Source organism: Lepisma saccharinum, chromosome 4 (assembly GCF_977018435.1).
Source record: "Lepisma saccharinum chromosome 4, izLepSacc3.1, whole genome shotgun sequence".
Taxonomy (NCBI): Eukaryota; Metazoa; Arthropoda; class Insecta; order Zygentoma; family Lepismatidae; genus Lepisma; species Lepisma saccharinum.
Window position 1 is genome coordinate 101,200,157 of NC_139232.1, and position 21,968 is coordinate 101,222,124.

The 21,968-nt window shown below is 36.8% G+C and overlaps 2 protein-coding genes across 4 annotated transcripts in view; both read right to left on the reverse strand.

Moving 5' to 3' along the window:
- Positions 1-8,080, reverse strand: part of LOC145986675 (putative fatty acyl-CoA reductase CG5065) — a 138,759-nt gene extending 130,679 nt beyond the window's left edge. Inside the window, exon 1 of the mRNA XM_083120971.1 lies at positions 8,027-8,080. The gene's annotated coding sequence lies outside the window, so the exon portion shown is untranslated. The remainder of the gene's footprint in view (positions 1-8,026) is intronic.
- A 10,134-nt stretch (positions 8,081-18,214) lies between these two features.
- LOC145986676 (putative fatty acyl-CoA reductase CG5065) overlaps positions 18,215-21,968 on the reverse strand; it is a 131,904-nt gene continuing 128,150 nt past the window's right edge. For all 3 annotated transcript variants that reach the window (XM_083120972.1, XM_083120973.1, XM_083120974.1), the window contains exon 9: positions 18,215-19,840. In XM_083120972.1, the coding sequence (XP_082977098.1) occupies positions 19,753-19,840 (88 nt within the window). In that variant the 3' untranslated portion in view covers positions 18,215-19,752. The remainder of the gene's footprint in view (positions 19,841-21,968) is intronic.

Consider the following 21,968-nt stretch of genomic DNA (forward strand, 5'->3'; position numbering starts at 1 on the left):
TCTATATCATCTTTAGAAATATACATAACCATGTTATATCATTTTGTATAAAAAATGCAAGTAAAATATATTCAATTCACATGCAAGAAAGAAACCAAATTTATGGGAAATGATGACTGGTGCAAAGAGTTAACCATACAGGTGAAGCAATAGCTAAGTAAAAAAAGAAAGAGCATTGGGTTTAAAGTGAGACGTCATTTGGGGCAGCGTATCCCATACTACAAATTGGCCATTGTTTTACCTTAGGTTTATGAACCCTGTAACAACGCTGGATTTTCGTGTGGATTATTTTACTTCTATGAGTTTGCAATGCTTTCTGCATGCAGGTGGTTTTGTTTACAGAAGGTCTCAGGGTTTGTGATTTGAACTTTAGGTATGTAAGAATTCGCTCAACAATCTCTATCATCTTGTCAACAATCAACTTATGCAGTATTTAACCAACAGATTCAGATCAACAATGTGTTCAAATGTGTTTTTCTATTCTTTAAAACATAGCCAGTACGAGTAACATCAAGATTAGAACTTGGGTGCAATTGCTCGACAATAGCGATCATCGCGTCAACAATGAGCTTATACGTATTTAACCAACAAATTCAGTTGTGTGTTCAGATGTGTTTTTCTATTCTATTGGACACTTTAAAACGTTAGTTTTACGGAAGCTATGAGTACATACAGTCGGCCGTGAAGTTACCAGGCATTTGCGTTCCCGTCTGCAAGCGCAATATACAGGAATTTTTCACAGAAAATGATCTGTGAGTGTTTTTTTTAAAAGTTAATTACTGTAGTACTGTAGTAGTGTTTCTATGATGACATACATAATACATATTGTAAAGGTTATGTGTAGAAAGAACTGTATTGCAACAATAAAATTGAGTTCCCGGTCAGCACGAATCTTTTTAACACAAACTCTTGATGTTTCGGTCCCTTGATATTCGTGTTAACGAGGGTTTACTGTGTGTGTGTGTGTGTGTGTGTGTGTGTGTGTGTGTGTGTGTGTGTGTGTGTGTGTGTGTGTGTGTGTGTGTGTGTGTGTGTGTGTGTATATATATTACAGTCTTTCGTTCACTTGCGTTTGTTACATGTTGTTTTTGTTGTTTAAAAATGTATGCACACAGGAGTTGCGATTAGGTATCTTAACTGAGCGGGGGGTGGGGAGGGATAAGGACAGCTTACTTTCTACTTACTGCAATTGAAAATGGAATTCGGGCAGATGATTTTGGGTCAAATCCACAGGTAGATAAGGCTTAGCACCATAGTGCGGGGACAAAAAGTGTGTATGGGTTTGGGGGGGGAGAGAATTTACACTGTATTATATCGAAAGCTAGAAATTAGTATGTTTTTATTATAAGGAAGCGGTCTGAAACTTTGTATACAATGTAACCAAGAAAAAATTGGTAGATAAGATGCAATATAGATGTATTACATCCTATATTATAATTAAGAAGAGAAAAATTTATTTTTCGTTAAGAATATTTTGGTGGGCAGATTCCATGCGCCTAACCCTGGAAACTATACTGTATCTTGTAGCAAATACACATTGATTGCGAGGAAATTGTGTATTTAGCTACCAGAAATATAACAAAAACATGTACTTAAATGTCCATCTAAAGTGCGAGTCAAATCTCCTGCATATGACTTTGAACGGCTGAACAGCACGAGCGAATCACAGACGTGCGGCGGTGCCTAGTTCCGTGACAAAGCGTTTCGCTCAACCACGCTGTCTCTTTTCCGTGTGAGATTTCGACATGGCACCGATGCAGTGCGCTGCTATTGGATATCGCCCAGTGCGCTGCTATTGGCTATCTCCATATGCAGGAGATTTGACGCGCACTCTAATTGATACGGTCCAGGTATTATGATATGGCTACAAGGTATGGTCTTCATGGCCAGAAGAAGATAAATAATAAGCAGATGTATTCTGTGTAATTCGTTCTATATCATGGGTTCAATGTACTTGAATGTTTCGGACATAACGTCCAGTTTCTATTAAATATGTTAATTGTTCACCGTCTCGTTTTTATCTTGTGCAACTTAGTATTAACCTATATTATTATTATGTCCTTCACTCCGAACTTATCAATTTGGCGCTGTGGACAGTGAACAGAGGATTGACAGTGAATAGAAGATTTGAAGGATTCTAATCATATCGACACGGGATAGTGACAAGTACGATTTCATGTAGCAAATCAACAAGACGGTGATTTTAAGCAAAAGCAAGTTTCAGTTACACATCGTAACTTTTATATTTTCCAGTTATTTCTATCAGTTAACGTAATTTGACGTTTCAACAACATGCCTCTCAACATTACATTCAGCGAATTTGCTGAAGAAAATGAAGATATCGAGAGTTATTTCATGCGTTTTGATCAACTCTGCCTTGCCCAGAATGTGGCAAATGAAAGAAAAGCAGCAGTTCTATTAGCAGTTATTGGTCCTAAGGCTTTCCAAGTACTTCGCAATATTACGGCTCCTGAAATGCCATGTAATCTAACATATGCTGTCATTCACGACAAAATGGTTCAGCACTTCAGGCCCAAAACAAACAAGTTTACAGAGAGGTTCAAGTTTCGAAAATGTATTCAGTCTCCAGGAGAATCAGTTACTCAATTCGTAGTGAGAATCAAACAACAAGCAGCCAAATGTGCGTATGAACAGTATTTAGATGAGACACTTGTTGAACAATTCCTTGTTGGTGTACAGTCAGACAGTACTCGAAAAAGATTATTATCTGAAAGTGATCTTTCCTTTGCTAGATGTCAAGAAATTGCTTTGCATTGTGAGTTATTAGAGCAAGAAGTTAAATTATTCTCAAATAAGTACAATACAGATTCTCTGACTTTTGCCACCAATTCAAGAAATTTGACGCTGATGAATCCAGATCGTCAAACAGGCCCTTCAACAAATTTCCGCTCGGGCGAAACGAGGCAGAACAGCTACAATCAACCTCATAACTCAACTTCTACCAAGCAAAATCCTCACTCCCAGTGCGGCAACTGCACAAAGAATCACCCACAAGGTCTATGTCCGGCAAGAAACGCAATCTGTAGCTACTGCAAACGACAAGACCATTGGAATATACGATACAGAAAGAAGCAGGAAGATAGAGCCGTGAATAGAACGTTCAGTTCAACCTCACGGAACACAACATCCGATGAGTTGTCTACGTTCAGCTTCAACCATCTCAACACTGATGCGCTCAGTCATCATTCCACACTGCTTACTTCTACTCAACACATTTTGGAGCAGCAATTCAGTTCGGATAGCTTCATAATAAATCTCCAAATGAATAAGTGTATTGTTAAATGTGAAGTAGATACTGGGTTTGCTGTTACTCTTTTCAACGAAAAGTATTTTGACCAGTTGTTTCCACACTATGTTAAATCTAATTCCAGCCTACGATTACGAGGTTTAAACGAAGGATATGTACGTGTTACAGCACAAACATCAGTCAAACTATACTTAGATAATAGGGATTATACTTTACCTGTCTTTCTCTGTCAGAACTTTCATATCCATTGATCGGTCGTACATGGTTGGACATTATTCAACCATCTTGGAGGCGATTATTAGTTACAGCCAGTGTTCTTTCAACTAACACAGTGCAAGGTACTATTACTAACGCTGGTACCGACGACCTAAGGCGAGAAATTTCTTCTAGATACGAGAAAATCTTTGATGGTGGTTTGTCCAAGCCCGTTGCACCTTATTTGGTCGATATACCACTGAGATCCAACTCTGCACCGATATTTCGTAGACATTACGAAGTTCCTTACGGTATTCGAGACCGTGTTAACGATTCTATTCAAAATCTAGTGAAAGTAGGGTTATGGGAACCGGTCGAATATTCTGATTGGGCTTCGCCACTTGTCGTTGTTACCAAGAAAGATGGCTCACTTCGTCTCTGCACTGACTTCTCAGGAACGGTGAATAAAATGACTGAAAACGTCAAGTTTCCCATTGCTAGAGTGGAGGATATTTTCTCTAAGTTGGCCAGGTGTAAATACTTTACGGTAATTGACCTTCAAATGGCTTACGGACAGTTGGAACTTTCTGAAGCTGCCAAACGCATCACTGTCGTCAACACACCTTGGGGATTATATAAAACCTCACAGACTACCTTTTGGCATAAACATAAGTGGAGATCTGTTTCAAATGGTCCTAGCGAAGATCCTAGATGACATTCCCGGAGTTTCCTTCTACTTTGATGACGTCATCATCGGAGGTGAAACATTGCAAGAATGCTTCACACGCACGTGTGATGTCCTGAATCGTCTGGCCAAACACAATCTCAAAGCGAGCGCCAGCAAAAGCCAATTGCTAACCTCATCTATCGAGTACCTAGGATACAAGATTGACATCAATGGTATACGGCCGTCAGACAAGAACTTGGAGGCCGTCCTAAATTCTCCACCACCTCAAGACAAATCACAATTACGTTCCTTCATCGGGATGATTAACTTTCATCGAAAGTTTGTACCCAACTTAGCTTCGAAACTTCACTTTTTGCTTTCTTTACTCAAGAAAAACGTCTCTTGGAACTGGGACGATAACTGTCAACACGAGTTCGACAGCATCATGGCGGAACTTCGACAGGTAAATCTTATTGTTCCTTTCGACCCAACAAAGCCAGTTGTACTTATCACAGATGGCTCTCCTTTCGGCTGTGGCGCGCAATTGTGTCATCGAGTTCATAGCGGTCTACAGACCATCGCCTGCTCTTCTACCACCTTCAGTGAGACAGTGCGGAGATACTCCCAGGTAGAGAGAGAAGCTCTAGCCATAGTTCACGGTATCAAGCGTTTTCACAAATTTTTACTCGGATCCAAGTTCGAGATTGTTACAGACGCACGTGCTGTAAAGTTTATATTTTCTCCGGATCGAGCCATTTTAAAACATTCATCCAATAGATTGATGAGATGGGCTCTACTTTTATCTTCATACCGATATAATATTCCATAGCTGACATGCTAAGCAGGTTGCCTACGCAAACACGTGACACAATACCAGCTGGAGAAGAAGAACTTCATGCATATTTCGGGTTCATTGAAGACGCTCCTCTTTCTCGAGACTCAATACAGAACGCCACTTCAGAAGACCCACTGCTCTCATTAGTTGTCTCCTGTGTAGTAAATGGTTGGCCATATCAACACGACACGTCTACCAAACGGAAGAAGCTCGCACCTTTCTTCGAAAGAAGAGCTCACCTTACGTACGAGCAGGGAACGCTCATGTGGTCGGGTAGACTTATCATTCCCACAGTTAAACGGAATGAAATTCTTAAAGCTTTACACGATGGACACATAGGTTCAACTCGTATGAAAGAATTGTGTCTATCCAGAATTTGGTGGCCAGGCATGTCAGCAGAGATTACGGATTTTGTAGCGAGCTGCAATACATGCCGAGCTAATGCTCCTAAGGTCCGCAACGGACCCGACTCTTCATGGCCTCTCGCTTCGTACGTGAACGAGAGATGGCATATAGACCACTTTTTCTTTGCAGGGCGTAAGTTCCTACTGATAGTAGACGCCTTCAGCAAGTGGACAGAAGTGTGGCCTGTACACACATTAGACACAAAGGAAACGATCCGCTGGCTTATGCAATCTTGCGCCACTCTAGGGATACCAAATACTATCGTATCCGACAACGGCCCAACGTTCACTTCTCTCGAATTTCGTAACTTCTGCCTTAAGAATGGCATCAAACATGTTACTTCACCGCCTTATCACAGCCCTAGCAACGGCTTAGCAGAACGATACGTTCGTACTGTTAAAACCGCTCTTGTCAAGCTTATAACTGACAAACCCAATCTGAGCACGCTTGAACTTGATATGGGGATCGCCAACCTTCTTTTCATCCTTCGGAACACGCGACTGGGTGGAAAAGGAAGCCTACCAGCACTTTCCGTCTTGAAACACCGACCCAGATTTTGGTGGGAACCAAACAATGTGCCTCTGTCGAGTGAATCTCCGTTCAAGCCGAGGAATTCAGCAAAGTTTCGGAACGACTCTTCATCGAAATATGGTACTTTCGCCATCAACTCAGCAGTTTGGGTTCAATCGCCTAAACACGGTACTCCGAATTACATCCCAGGAGTTGTTATTCGTCGTATTGGGGATGTCATCCTCTACGAAATCATGCTAGAAGATGGAATCAAACGAGTGGTACATCCCAGGTGGTTGAAGAGACGTGTTTCACGTGACACTGCAGATGGCGACGACTTCAACGTTACAATACCAAATAGAAATTCAGCAAACCCCGGTGGAACAGTACCAAAACCTACCCCAGTTCATCTCCGAGAAGGTCTACCAGGATTCGCCGCCCGCCAGATCGATACGGTCATCAGCATTCCTGATTCTTTTTAATGGGACACCTGGAGGGATGATACGGTCCAGGTATTATGATATGGCTACAAGGTATGGTCTTCATGGCCAGAAGAAGATAAATAATAAGCAGATGTATTCTGTGTAATTCGTTCTATATCATGGGTTCAATGTACTTGAATGTTTCGGACATAACGTCCAGTTTCTATTAAATATGTTGATTGTTCACCGTCCCGTTTTTATCTTGTGCAACTTATTAACCTATATTATTATGTCCTTCACTCCGAACTTATCACTAATGATCTACTGTCAGGAAGAATTATTACGGCTACCTCGTTGTTGTTTAGAGTCACGATTTTAATGCATTATAATAGTTTTAAGTAAGTTTGCGTGTATTTTTACGATTTGTATATCATATATTTAAATTTTATTATTATGTACAAACTACTGTAACAAGGCTTCAATCTGTTTTCGCCACAATGTATACGTACGTATTCATGTTTTCATATTCAAAATCGTTTATAAAATCTTCGATTCCTTTCATATAATAATGTAAACATTAAATACGTCATTCAGAAGACTGTATACTCATGTTCAACACACAATGTTAAATAAATGTGATAAATCTTATCTTTATAGCTTGTTAATAAGAGGGATGGTGTAATGCAAGCCGTTTCTCAATCTCCTTTTCCAACATATTTAATACTGAATTTCAAAACGACTCTTGCTTGCTTTTAGATGTAGATACTACAATGTTAGGGAAAAACTCTTCGAGAGACAGTTGCTTATTTTTCAATAATTTAAAAGTTATAATGTAAGTATATTGAACTTGCTTATGATCATACAAGAACTCTGGAAAGGTGCAGCATTGTTTGACTGACGTTCTGACAAGTTCACGACCTTGTCCTTCTTCCAGAAAATGAGTTAGCTATAGCATTACGGAGAATGGCCTAGTATCAAGTTACAAATGTTACAAACTGGCTTTTGACAATTTGATGTTACTTTCTTAACCTGTTGTTTAATTCAATAATTCGTTGAACTAATATCTAGAACATTCACGTATACATATATGATTTTGTGCACTCCCTTGAACATTTATGTGCAGTGCTTCAGATCTACATAAGATAAAATATTGAAATATCACCCGCATGATCGAGGTTACAGTTACCCTTGAAAATTCACGTGAACTACAAGCAAACTTTATGTCTTCGTTGTAAAAATTTACCCAAAACTATTTGTATAGGTAATTCTTGTACCAATGCAGGAACATTACCTTTCTAGTTCGTAAAATGGGAAGGGGTACTAGCCTGTTGAGCTTGGAACGGTGTGGCAAGATGCCAAGAATTGACATGAAAAATAAGCGTGATGTGAGCTGTCCTTTTAATTCAATCAACCAATCACTCGTAAATGTTCCAACTGCTCGTTTGTAAAGTAACAAGGTTGATATTTTCATGTGGTACATAATGAAGGGACGAAACCTAGTATCGCAATGTGCAGTGTGGAAACGCAAAGTAAGGGAGAGGGGATTCAAAACAAGTTTAAACGTCTCGTTCCACTTACAAATTATTTGCCAAATCGCCTGAAAGTTCAAGTTGTAACCAGTTCTAAGAGTGATACCTACACAGGTTTTGATTAGTGAAATGTTACTTTGGACTACTTAAAGATAATATTTATAAGTATATTATGATGTTCAATGGTGTACTTACTTGTCACTGCTCGTGCACAGATGGAAGCCACTCGCTTAACACGAACTCGACCAGTCTGTAATCTTCTTCTTCTTCTTCTTCTTCTGACCCTGTCAGACAAAACACTGTCGACTTTGGCCAATGTTTCTGTATTTATACTATGGGACATCATTAGTCTGTGGTATGGGATTTCTGTTACACAACTTTTCCTTACAATACTCAACAGATGACACTAAACAATCTTCAATTTTTACACTTTTACATTCTATGTTCTGTTTATAATTCAATTTGACATTTTCGAGCGTATCCATATAAAATCCAAATAATTGGTATTGATAAATCAGATAAAAGAGAAAGTAAAGATATAGGAAATGGAATTTTTAATCTTATCAGATTTTTATATAATATGTTTCGTTGGTGAGAGAATTGATCACATTCCAAAAATAAATGTTGGGCATCTGGATTATCTTTACCACATGTACAATTTTGTTGATGTATAATTCCTATTTTCGCTAAATGTGCTGGTGTACGTACATGACCAGTTCGCAATCTATTAATAAAAACTATAACCTGTCTTGGAAGAGGACATCTGTGGAACCATGGTTGACTTGCATCAAATTCCGCCAGCCATCTATATGTATGACCTACCATCGTCAATTGTTCCTTGCACCAAATTTTCCAGTGATTTTTTATTTTAATTTTAACTCTAGGTAATAGATCTGTATAAGGGAGTCTGATGAAAGATATTTGAGGTAAATCCCTTGCTCTCTTAGCGTACATATCTGCCATATTATTACTCTGGTTAATGTGATGTGCCTTGACATATGTAAACTGAACAGTAATATTTTTGGATTGTGCTTGTTGAGTTAATTGTATAATCAATATAATGAAAATAGATTGACGACATAGTTGAGGATATGATGATGTTAGTGCCTGTAAGACACTTAACGCATCTGTTAGAATGAGTATTTTTTTATAGTTATTTTGTATGGAATAAGTTAATGCACGGTAAATAGCATAGCATTCTGCTGTAAAAATTGTAGTGTCTGCTGGTAACCTAAATATTTGGTGTTGATTCATTTCAGGAATATAAAACGCACAACCTACATCCTGAAATTTTTTGGAGCCATCAGTATATATGAAAATTAAATCTGGCCATATTTCTCTATACCGAGCGTGCTGACCATGATCTAAAAATTGGACGTTAGCCTGAGCATAAAGAGGCAAATCTAATTTATATACTGGAGGTGAATGATATGTGAAAGAATTTTGGTACGCGTCAGGATCCATACAATAACAATGAAGAAAATAAAATTTCGGGTTGATCGGATCTATAACATTCATAATTGCCCACTGTTTTTGTGTTTCAAATAGCAAATTAAATGGATGATTATGATTCTCCCAGGTTTGAAAAAGAAATTTATTTGTTAATTGTTTGCGCCGATGAGATAGAGCCATCTCTCTATTTTCCATATAAACACTTACGTTTGGACTAGAATTCATCAATCCAGAGCAAATTCGTAATGCTTTGCGTTGTAGTACATCAATTTTTTGTAACTGTTTTGAGGACGCACCACCGTAACTGAAAGCCGCATACTCAAATAAGGAACGAAAGCAGTTTCTGTAAAATAGTAACATAATTGTGGGTTGACTGCCCCACTTAGTAGTTGCCAATCCACGAAGAATGTTTAGGACAGATTTCCCTCTATTTATTAAATAATCTATATGCAGTTTCCAATTATTTTTACGATCGAAATGAATTCCTAAATATTTACATGTAGAAACCACTGGGATGTCAGAAATATGATTAATATTATTAGGAAATACATTTTGGCTACGAGAATTAAAAATCATAACTTGAGATTTATTAAGGTTGAAAGATAAACCTACTTCATAAAACCATGCTTGAAGTTTATGTATTAAACGTGTCATGTCTATTAATCCCTGTGTTGCTTGTGGAGTAATTCTGTAAAAACAGAAATCATCTGCATACTGAATAAGTTCAAAATCCTCCAATTGTTCATTGTGTAGAGACTGTGTGTATATATTAAATAGTATAGGACTGAGTGGAGCTCCTTGTGGAATTCCTGTAGTTGTGAATCTAGGCCCCTGGATAGAATTTTGAAACCAGGCAAAAATTTTTCGATCAGCATATAAATTCCAAATTAATCTGGGAATCATAGGAGATATATCTATTCTTTCTAGTAATTGACAAAGTTGCATCAGTGGTACAGCATCATAGGCTTTTTCCACATCGATAAATAAACTATAACAATAGGAATTCATAACAATGTTATTTTGAATTACAGCGTTGAGAATTGCAATGGCATCTTGACTACTATGTTGTAATCTGAAACCAATTTGCGTAGGGGGAAAGAATCGTTGTTTTTCTAAATTCCACATAAGACGTTTTTGTAGCGTGCGTTCGAATAATTTTTCCAATACTGAAATTAGAACTATTGGTCTGTAGGAACGGGCATTTGATGGTGGTTTATTCGACTTTAATATAGGAATTACTACATGTGTTTTCCATTCTGAAGGTATACTACCCCCGGTATATGTTTTATTGTATATAGCGACTAAAATATCAAATCCCCTTTTAGGTAAGCTCTTTATAGCTTGGTATGGAATTCCATCCATTCCTGGTGCTGAATTTTTAACTCTATGTAGTATATTATGTAATTCTATGACAGTCACAGCTGGAAACTCTCTTGTAAAAATTTGTTGTGGAACCAGAGGAGGTTGATATTCTATATTTACTGAAGGAGGCGCAATCATGGAGAGAAATTCATTTTGCCAGGTTACATCAATTGTCTGTTTCCTGCTTAGTTTCGGGTGTCTTAAAGAATTAAATTTTTTCCAGACGAGTTTTATAGGTTCAGCATTTCCTAAAGAGTTACAATAATTTATCCAGGCTATTTTTTTGGCTTTTTTGAAAGCTTTTTTAGCAAGAGCCTGACTTCTCTTCCAGGCAATTTTGTGGGTAATTGTGGGTCTGCTAGCAAATGTTTTCTCATCACGTTTACGGTTCTGTTTAGCAGTCTCGCATTCTGGTGTCCACCAATATAATTGTGGGAATCTATGTGTATCTTGCCCTTTTGAACGTACACCTACGATATCCAGAGTTTTTGTAATTAGTTGTATAAATTGAGAATACGAGATATCAGTATTAGATCGTAAATTTTCTGATAATATCAAGGAGTCAATTGTTGTGGAATACAATGACCAATCAATAAGGTTAGTTTTCCATCGTCTAAGGAGAGGTGTATTTCGCGGGATCTGTACATTATACATAAATCTTCCTTGAACATGTATGGGTAAGTGATCACTTCCACGCATATCCTCATCCACAAACCAGGTAAGTTGGGGGAAAATTTCATCAGACACTATGGTTAGATCTATCACAGAAGGATTATTTCCGGATCGAGGAATATGTGTTATGGAACCATCATTAAGTATGATAAAATTATTATGTTCTATCCAGTCCACTAAAATCTGGCCTAAATGATCTGATCGTGAACCGCCCCACATTGGATGATGCCCGTTAAAATCTCCTACACAAATATAAGGGCCTGGAATATTGTCCAGAATACCTTGAAAATCTTGTAGTTGTATTTTTTGAGATAACGAATTCGAAGGTATGTAAAAATTAATAATACTGAAATAAAAGTTTTGTATTTTTATGCGCACTGCTATGATTTCTACATGATATCTGTTTACTATATTAATTTTTGGGTATAAAAAAAGAGTTTGGTTGGCCACACTCTCATGAATGTGTATGCTCACACCTCTTTCATTGTGTTGAAATGGCGGACCTATAGTATTATAATATTTTAGATTGTAATTCTCGTATTGCTTTCCTTTAGTCTCTTGTAAACAGAGAATTAAAGGATGGGATTCCTCAATTAGTTTATTTAATTCGATTTTACGTGCGGAAAAACTATTTATATTCCACTGAATTAAAAATTCCATTCCCTACAATATACTATTATTTTTTTCCCCTTTGATTCCTGGATTTATGAAATTAAGTTTTGTAAAACAGTCAAGAGATTCCCTGTTAGCTCATGAATATGTTTGAGTAGTGGTTGTTGTCTTCTAAGTTCTGATATATTTATTAGTGCCGACCACAGCTCTGGCAAAGTTTGCATTAACGATTTATACAGTGCCTGAAGATTTTCCGCTGGAGGATTTGAAATGATCTGTCTATTTGATGATCTATGCTCATGTGGATGTTGCTCAATGTGATTGGATCCAGACTGGGGTTGCGCATTTCGTCCAATTGGGGGTGATGGCGTATTCTCCTCGTCTTCGGATAAACTGTCAAGTGATGAAGATTCATAAAATAGCTCTTTAGGTGGTTTTGGAGTTTCTCGTGTCCATATATTACTTCTACGTGAGTGCAGCCCATCTTTGCTCACACTCGTGTGATTTTTCTGTTTTCGCATTGAGGGTTGCGAGGATGTAACTATTTTAGGATTTATTGACTCTCTAGTTGTCACAGATATTAATGGACTTGCCATTGTACATTGGATGACCTCAGCGTGAGAGGGGAGCGGTGGAAATTGTTTAGCAGTTAATGGAGGTGCCAAAATGTCTCTTCTGGTTAGAGGTGGTTTATATGTCCCCAATATTTTTGCCTTAGCTTCAAAATAAGATAAGTTTTCCTCCGCCATCCGCGTCTGTATTTGCTGTTCTATTTGTCGTTGAGGGCAATCTGGGGATGTAGCTCTATGATTACCTCGACATATGACACAAATAGGAACTTCTGTGCAGGAATCTCCATGTTTTTCTTTTCCACAGTTGATGCAGATTGCTTTTGAACGGCAGTTCTTAGTTTGATGCGCATAACGGAAACAGTTTTGACATTGTAAGACAGACCTCGTTCTAGGTCGGACCTCGAAAATTTCACTGTTTGCTAGTATTCTTTCTGGTAATACATTACCCTGAAAGGTTAGGCATATTAATTTTGTGTCTCTCAGATCGAAAGAACCCGTATTATTCCATACTTTCTTCTGCATACGCCTCGCGCTGATGACTGGGATCGCCGATTGCACTCCATCCATAATGTCTTGTACACTGATATCTAGGCCAACTCCGAAAATAAGACCGTCTCGCTGTACAAGAGCTTGAGGAATTCTAGCTCGAACCTGTAAATCTTTATGATACATTTCGTTTTGTGTGAAAGCATTTGCAGCTTTTGCATTTGGAAAAGTCACACGGACTCTATTTTTACCACACTGTTCGATCAATTCTATGTCTAGTCCTGCCTTTCGAAATTTATTCCCTAAACTGCCACCGGACAGTTTTCGACCAGTCTGTAAGGGTGCAAATCTGACGAGTGAACAGGTGTGATCATCATCATCATCAACAAATTTTATTAGACTTACAGCTTACATCTGGCTGTTTAAGCCCAGCATACATTTTAATTACAGATACACTTTTGATATAAATTCTACACACAAAATTCATATATACTCTACTACGACGCCAGGGGTCTCGTGTTTGAATCCTGGCCTGGGCATGGATGTTTGTGAGTGTCCATTCATCAATTTCATCATATCATCACTCATCTCCATCTTCGAAAAATAGCCAAAAGTGGAACAAAAGCGAAGTAAAATAAAGCAAATCAATCAATCAATCAATCAATTTTTGAAGATTATCTAAGACACACATATATGTAAGTGAGTTGAGATTATGAACAGTCATTGGTCGACGAGAATGACGCATGGGTGGAATTTGAGCTTTTGGTTTGGGGGGCGCCAGACTCTGTGAGAAGCATATGATGTACCCGAGGGTTATTGAATATCCACTAGTTTATAAGGGATCCGGAGGCCTTCCCCCGGAAATTAAAAAAAACACTGAGTTTTAGGCCTTTTAATTTGAAAATGTTAAATTTTCATGCTTAAGTAAACAAAGTTTTAAAAGGAACAAAACAGTCCGATTATTGCATTTTGCATTTCATTAATATTTTATTGATACAATACTCGTATTTTTAAAAAAGTTACGGTACAATAGTAAGCTTCACAAATTTTAGAAAAATTAAATTGAAAAGTTCTTTTGATGCCTCAACAGTAACTGTTGACTCAACACAAAGTCATTTTACGTTTTTCTTTCTTCAAACTGTACACATCAATCAAATCATCTAAGTAAATTTTTTAAACAACATCTGATTCAGAGCAGCGGCGTATACTCTGGGTCATCTAGGTAATCGCACATGACCCGGCTGTATTTCTTTTTTTTTAATATATATATATATATATATATATATATATATATATATACACACATTTCTTCGCAATATTCTTCCAAACCAATTTCCATGCATACATTTCCTTGCTTCCAGCGTGCGAATGCTTCCAACCGTTTGCCGCCGAATGTCCGGGAACCTTTCTCCAGCCGGTGGAATGACTTCAGGGAATCTCACCCTGACGTCATTCCTCCCGCTTTCCTTACAACCCTTGGCGAGGAGGGAGGAGAAAGGAAAGAGGGGGAGGAAACACTGCTTCTCAGGCGCGGTGATTCCGTGCCCAGGGTAAGCTCCTTCTTGTGAGAGTCCACCGGTCGCACTCTCAACCTTGAGAGCCTTACCGTTCCCTCCGCTGAACTAGGGAAAACATACCCGGTAGAGTGCGAAGAACAGGAAAACTGAATAACATGGGCAAACCAATTCTACGCTAATTTTCACTTTACATTTGCTTCTGTCTTGCTGATTTCTGTTACTTGAACATAAATTTATCAAAAGGGAAAAGCTTAAATATTGAAGATGAAGCAAACTGAATTAAAATTCAAAGCTTAAGCAATTAAAGCACCTATTTGCCGACTCCCCCCATCTTTGTATTTACAAAAATAGTGATTGTTTCTCCTCTCTAATCTTCAAAAGCAGCGAGAATACTTCTTTCACGGAACTGAATATTTTTTAAAGGGAAGATATCAAAAATAAATTATATATATATATTAGTTAATTTAAGTTGCTATATTCCGCCTCTTTAGATTAATAGTGATGAAGATGAACGAATTAAACATAAAACGAAAAAAAACATCAGGCACGTAACCAGGTGGAGGACTCGGGGGGGCTGAAACCCCCCTCCCCGAAATCCTACAAATATCTAATTTAAAAAGTGTATAGTGGTAATTAATTTTACTTCATTAGCAGGATTAAACACTTTGCATAATACGTTGTAATAATCTGAGAATCATCTTCAGGACTTCTAACCCCACTGTTTCAACTTTATGTGGCGGCTGCTAATAAGGGATGATCCCCATCCCGAAATAAAATTCTGGCTCTGACCTGCAATGATTCGAACTTTTAAAAAACCTGTCATTTCGAGCTCGGAAAGGATTTTTTTTTTATCATTCATAGGGAATTTCATTCTGAGCCAGGATCACAACAACAGAAGTTTGGCGCGTGAAACTGAATGCGTGTAGTCGTTGGCTTCGTGTTTATTATTTATTTAGGTGTTAGTGTTTGTCGTGATAGTGCTGTGTTAAAGGGTAATGGATGTGATACAAGATTTGCTGGTGAAACCTTTTGGAACAAGATCTTTTCAGGAGAAGTTGCAAATTGTTAATACAGGTAGGCCAGTGTCATCGCTTGAACTTATTTCTACACACAAAGACAAAAATCGGGAATATGTGAGGCATTTTCGCAAGCAAATTATGACAAAACACCATGGTTGACAGGAGGTATAAGCGTTAATAAGCTTTGCTTTTTTGTTGGCCGTGCTTACTTTTCGGGGCTGAAAAGAATGTATGGACGCGTGGCTGATACTGTAATCTTTGCAACGCTTGTGCCAAACATGAAAAATCCAAAAGTCACATAACTTCCTTTGTTAAGCTGCAATCTTTCGCACAGACACGTATTGACGTGAACTGGACAAACAGCGTGCTTTGAATGTGGTACGGCACAAGTAATCGGGTCCTGGAGTAAGTTGAATTTTGCACTTAAATTAATATTGCGGTTTTTTATTTCACTAGTGCACGTCTTTCATTTTATATTTCACAGGCTGTTTTTTTATAGCTTTATAATTCTGTCTTGTTTTATTATTTGAAATTCTTCACGTATATTAAACTGCAATAACGAGAATTAATTGATTGTGATCGTAGCAATAAGACAAACATTCCGACACAATATTCCTAATTCCAATATGGAGCTTGACATAAATTGCACGGAAACTTTTGGAGTTTGAGGATCAAAAGGTCGGAGATTACCCACTCGTTAGAACCAGCATACGCCACTGATTCAGAGTATGAGATCATTAAATTGTGCAACGCAACCACTCGTGGATTCGCCTCATAGCAGAAAATGTCTTCACAAGTGGCACTATTTGATGGTAGGGTAAGAGCAATTTTCAGAAGAATGCTAAAATTTTTGTAAGTTTCTATATGTTTGCTCAAAACTGTGTCCACTATCTTTGGAACAACCTTCTTCAAAGACGCACTTATCAAACTTAAACCTGAACTTTCCATTACATTTCTTAAAATGGTCATTTCTGCCTTTAACATTGTTGTGTCAATACCAGGAATGGAGTAAATCTCAATGAAACGTGCAGCTCCTTCTTCATCCAGACGAATAAATCTTTCACTAGCTTCAGCAACTTCCAAAGTTTCACCACTAAATCTTCTTTTCATTTCGCCAATCAAAATATCCAGCAATGGATAAAAAAAAAATCACACTTGTATTTTTTCTTCCAGTTTTCTTCACTTTGAAATGTAGAAAGTGTTTCAGCAGATGTCTCTTCTCTGGTTCTCTGGTCAACTGAAGAACAAACCAGATAAGCATCTAATTTGTTTGATATCAGTCTAGGCCGTTTTGGATTTGTACTTCTTTCTTAGACCAAATTCTTTGTCAACACCCTTTATTCCATTCCATTTTCTGTTCCAAGTGTTTTCGTTTCGCTGGGACTCAAGCTCCTTAATCACTCCGTTGGCCACACTGGAACTTTGAGCTATTGAGGCATCAGCTTTCTGAAGGGACTGGGATAAAACATTTATGAGGGGGAGATATTCAGAAAATACTCATAAACATACAATGAAATCCAATGATTTTAGCTGAAAGCAGGCCTTTCTTTATCTAAGTTACGTCCAATAGATTTAGCTTTTTCTTCTCTGTCACGTTGTTTCAGGAAAAAAGAACGAATGTCAGTCTTAGTATTCTGCTTTTTACTCATTGTTACCTGGATTGTAGACAGGAGGCCTACCACTTACAGACGATAAACGAAAAAAAATCATTAACGACAAAACAGCTCTGCTAAAGAACTATACATCAGAAAAAAAACACGAATGGAAAACAAGCACACAGTAGCCTACAGTAGTAACTGCAGACTGCACTGACAGTCTGGCTAGGAATTCGGAGGAGTCCATTTTAGGAGAAATAGGGGAGGAAGCTAGTGAGTTTAGTGTTGCATCAGAGCCAGTGTTTCCAATCCCACTTGTAAGAACTACCCACTATTGAGGCGCAATTATCGCACATGCCATCATGCCAAACGTCAAGATTTGCGGTATGACTTCATAACAAAAATGTAGTAACTGAACTTAATCATGTTATTTTTTAGTATTTTTTAAGTTTGGGGGGGCCAGGCCCTTCCTGGCCCCTCCAGAACTCCGCCTATGGAATGACGTCAAGCAGAGGAGTGTGGACACACTATAGAAGAGCAAGTATGCCTTCGATTTTCTCAACATTGCATTGTGTACAAATGCTTTTAGAAGAAAAATGAGTGATATATCAACAGAAATTAACTTTATGTGAAATCATGAAGATTTGTTTACAGTAAGGCTGTGATCCTGCATGAGTTCTTTTTAATTTGACGCTTATTTCAATCAAGATGTGTACACAATATCATATTTAGTAATTTTATGAAAGCCTATTGCCCATTTTTTCGAGGTAAGAAGGACAATGGGGAATGCTCACGTGGCATGTTATTGTACAGTGGGATCCATGAGTATTACCCTGCAAAGTGTTCATGACTATTTTGATTAATTTTTCTCTTAAATCCTATGTGTTTCTAAACCATGGATTTTTATGTATGCTGGTGCAGAAGTTGCCAACGGCTTGTTTTGAGTTATCTTTTAATTCTTGAAGCTCTTATTGGGTCAAATAAAGTGCACGAACATGGTGATGGACAATTTGCACGGTAATACTCATGGATCCCACTGTACATACGAATAAGTGTTATATTTACAATAAAATCAATTGCTTAATATTCATTTATATTATTTATTTACAACTGAAAATACAACATATAATACAAATAATTATGAAATTATATTTTTTTCAATAATTCACACATAACAACTAAACATTCATAATCATATATACCACTCGACGAATTTTATGCAGCTTCAGCGTTTTCTGTCTGGCACACTGCAATATTCAAATTACAGTACACTTAGTACCACAGTTTTACATATCTACTATTGACTATAAATAAAATAAATTACATCAAACACAAGTGAGATTGATTTTTACGTGGGAAGCCACGTATTTGTAAATATCTCGTTTTATTAATGGAATATAAAATGTAAAGATAACAATATAAATCATATATTTTCCTATACAATGAAGTAACTTATCACCGTCGTTTATGACATTATTTAACGGCAATAATGTTATAAATTATTACTTATTTTCGTACTTTCTTATCCCTTAACGATTACTGAGGGGGTAAATTAGTACAATGTCACCATGAAGTGAATAACAAATGCACATAAAATGATGTTTGTTCGGAAAACTTTTGCTAGAAGATCGTCCAAATTTTTGGCTCGTTTCACCGGAATTAAGTACTTTAATGTTTCTAGTGTCTTACCAGCGGAAGTTTTCATTATTAAGAAACACTCACTTTAACCCATAGTACGATTTACAAAGTAAACTGTTTTTTTTTTCGTTTACAACAGTGTCGGTGCTGCCCACCAGATTAACTCAACGAAATTCCTATCTACAAAATACAATATGTAAATTCTACATCTGCTAAGATGTTGCACTTAACTAAAACCCCAAGCACTTAAATTCATACACTCTCACTACTACTCACCATTATTCAGTAGAACTACTTCTTAGGTGAAATAGGTACACATAGGATCTGTAGTTTTGCACTATACAATTTTCATATGAACAATACCATTTCCCAATACATTCTAGGGCACAGTAATGAGCAGTGAAAAATAATGTTAAGAAAAAGATAATTAACATGATTTATAGTGATAATGTTTAACTTGAAAGACGTCAATTGTTGTAAGAAAAACATGAAAGAATATATGTTTGATACTTTGATACATCTTTAATAGATTTATAATTTGAGATCTCTATGTAATAGGAAATTAATGATAGATATTTGTTGTCAATTCATTATCAGTTATCAATATTGCACTCTAGACCTAAAAAGTAAAAAACTGTGTGTAAAAAGTTTTTATAACAGAGTTAGATTTATCAATGGTAATATATCTCACTTCGTCTTTCTACAAATTAGTAATGAATGACTTTTTAAAGCTGCAATTGATGATTGAAATGGCACTTGCTTCTACATCATAATTTCGTAGTAAAATTGTAGTTTCAATACACCAAACATTCACTCAATCACAGTTTTACTTAATACGATGCTATCTGATGGTTCTATGACACCCATTTGAAACATGAGGAATGCAGACAGCTATTCAGGAATTGCTGACTTTGTTGTTCTCTTTGTACACGTGTGTGTGAACAAAATACGAGACCTGTTCTTTTACAATATGTCATTGGCGACATACATTAGTCACTATATCAGTACACTTACTACTCTCGATACGAGTCCATACAGAAGGAAAAGACATCCAACTTGCAAGGCTCTATGCAGACAATGCAACCTGAAGAAACATAGTAAAATATTTTATTATTTATCGATCTCTAAGGTGTAAGAATTAATAGAAAGTTGAAAAGAATGATTTGAAATGGATTTAGGCTATATTTAAAATAAAAGATAATACTAAACTAAACACCGTTAAGAAAAAGTCAATATAGGAAACACCACAACTGTCTGTTTTTTCAGTCTCACGTACTGGCGTACGCAAGATTTTTTTCGGGAGAGGCTGTAATTGTGAAGATGGATAGACACTGCATAGCTGCTTTCTAAGAGAACGGCATACACAATAAGATATTTTGTGATTCGTGAAATAAAAACTTTCCTTTCTCAAAAATGGCAATCCTGGGTCATTTTAAGTTGAATTTGCATTTAACACTCTAGTTTTTCCAAAGTTCTTCACTACTTTTATTTGAAAATATTAGTTTTCTCACAATTTTGGAGGGTCTGTAGCTCCTTCAGTCCCTTCAGCTCTCCTCTGTGTACGCCAGTGGAAGTAAGGGCTTTGCTTTTATTCGCTACGCGAGGCAGAGAAGTTGAAACTCATGTGCTATTTTAATAGAACACATTTCACAACTAAATTCCACAAATAATATATGAAATCTTGTGTCTAAAAAAAGCTGAGTTGATTAAATATGGTGGAAATTCGTTAATATGTTAAATTCATAAATTAATTCGTTTAATATGGAATAAAGAAGAAATCCCTCAACAGTGGAAAGAATCCATAATTGTTCCTGTGTTTAAAAAAGGTGATAAAATGAACTGCAATAATTACCGTGGAATTTCTCTACTCTCAACAACATATAAAATATTATCTAACATTCTCTTAACAAGACTAACCCCATATGCTAATGAAATTATAGGTGATTATCAATGTGGATTTAAACGTAACAGATCAACTACAGATCAAATTTTTCACATCAGACAGACACTTGAGAAAAAGTGGGAATATAATCAAAATGTCCATCACCTATGCATTGATTTTAAAAATGCATATGATTCGGTCAAAAGAGATAAATTATATAATATATTAGTAGAGTTTGGAATACCTAAGAAGCTTGTTAATATGATAAAAGTATGCACCAGTGAAACAGAAAGTAAAATTCGTGTGGGTATTAATGTGTCTGATAACTTTACAATTCATGATGGGTTAAAACATGAAGATGCATTATATCCATTGCTCTTTAATTTTGCCTTAGAATTTGCTGCCAGGAAGGTAAAAGAAACTAAAGAAGGACTAAAATTAAATGGTGTGACTCAGTTGTTAGCATATGCAGATGATGTAGACTTATTAGGGGATGATATAACTACAATTAAGAATAATGCTAAAATATTTTTAAAAACTGCTAAAGAGATAGGTTTGGAAGTTAACAAAGAGAAAACTAAATATATGCTTACAGGCCGAAACCAAGTGTTAGGTAATAATCAAAATCTAATTATTGATAACAAATCGTTTGAAACAGTTTCCAAATTCAAATACTTAGGAGTAATATTAACAAATGAAAATTATATTAAAGAGAATATAAAAAGTAGGCTTAATTCACGAAATGCATGTTACTTTTCTCTTCATAAACTTTTGTCTTCTCGTTTAATATCTAAGAAACTAAAAGTTAAAATATACAAAACAGTAATATTGCCTGTAGTATTATATGGGTGTGAAACTTGGTCCCTTACATTGAAAGAAAAACATAAATTGAGAGTATTTGAAAATAAGACCCTTAGGAAAATATTTGGACCTAAAAGGGGTGAGGAGACAGGTGAGTGGAGAAGATTACATAATTTGTATTCATGTCCAGATATTATTAGATATGATTAAATCAAGAAAACTTAGGTGGGCAGGCCATGTGGCACGAATGGGAGAGGAAAGAGGAGTTCACAGGATTGTTGTTGGGAAACCTGATGGTAAGAGACCTGTAGGAAGGCCAAAACGAAGATGGAGGGACAACTTTGAGATGGACCTAAAGGAAATCGGCAGGGATGGAAAATGGAAAAGAGTATATAGATCTTGCTCAGGACAGGGACAGATGGAAGGCCTGTGTTGCTGCATCCATGAACCTTCGGGTTTAAGAAGGGTAGAGAGTGAGTTAGTTAGTGTCGAAAATACAGGGTTATTCAAAAAGAATGGTACTGTACAA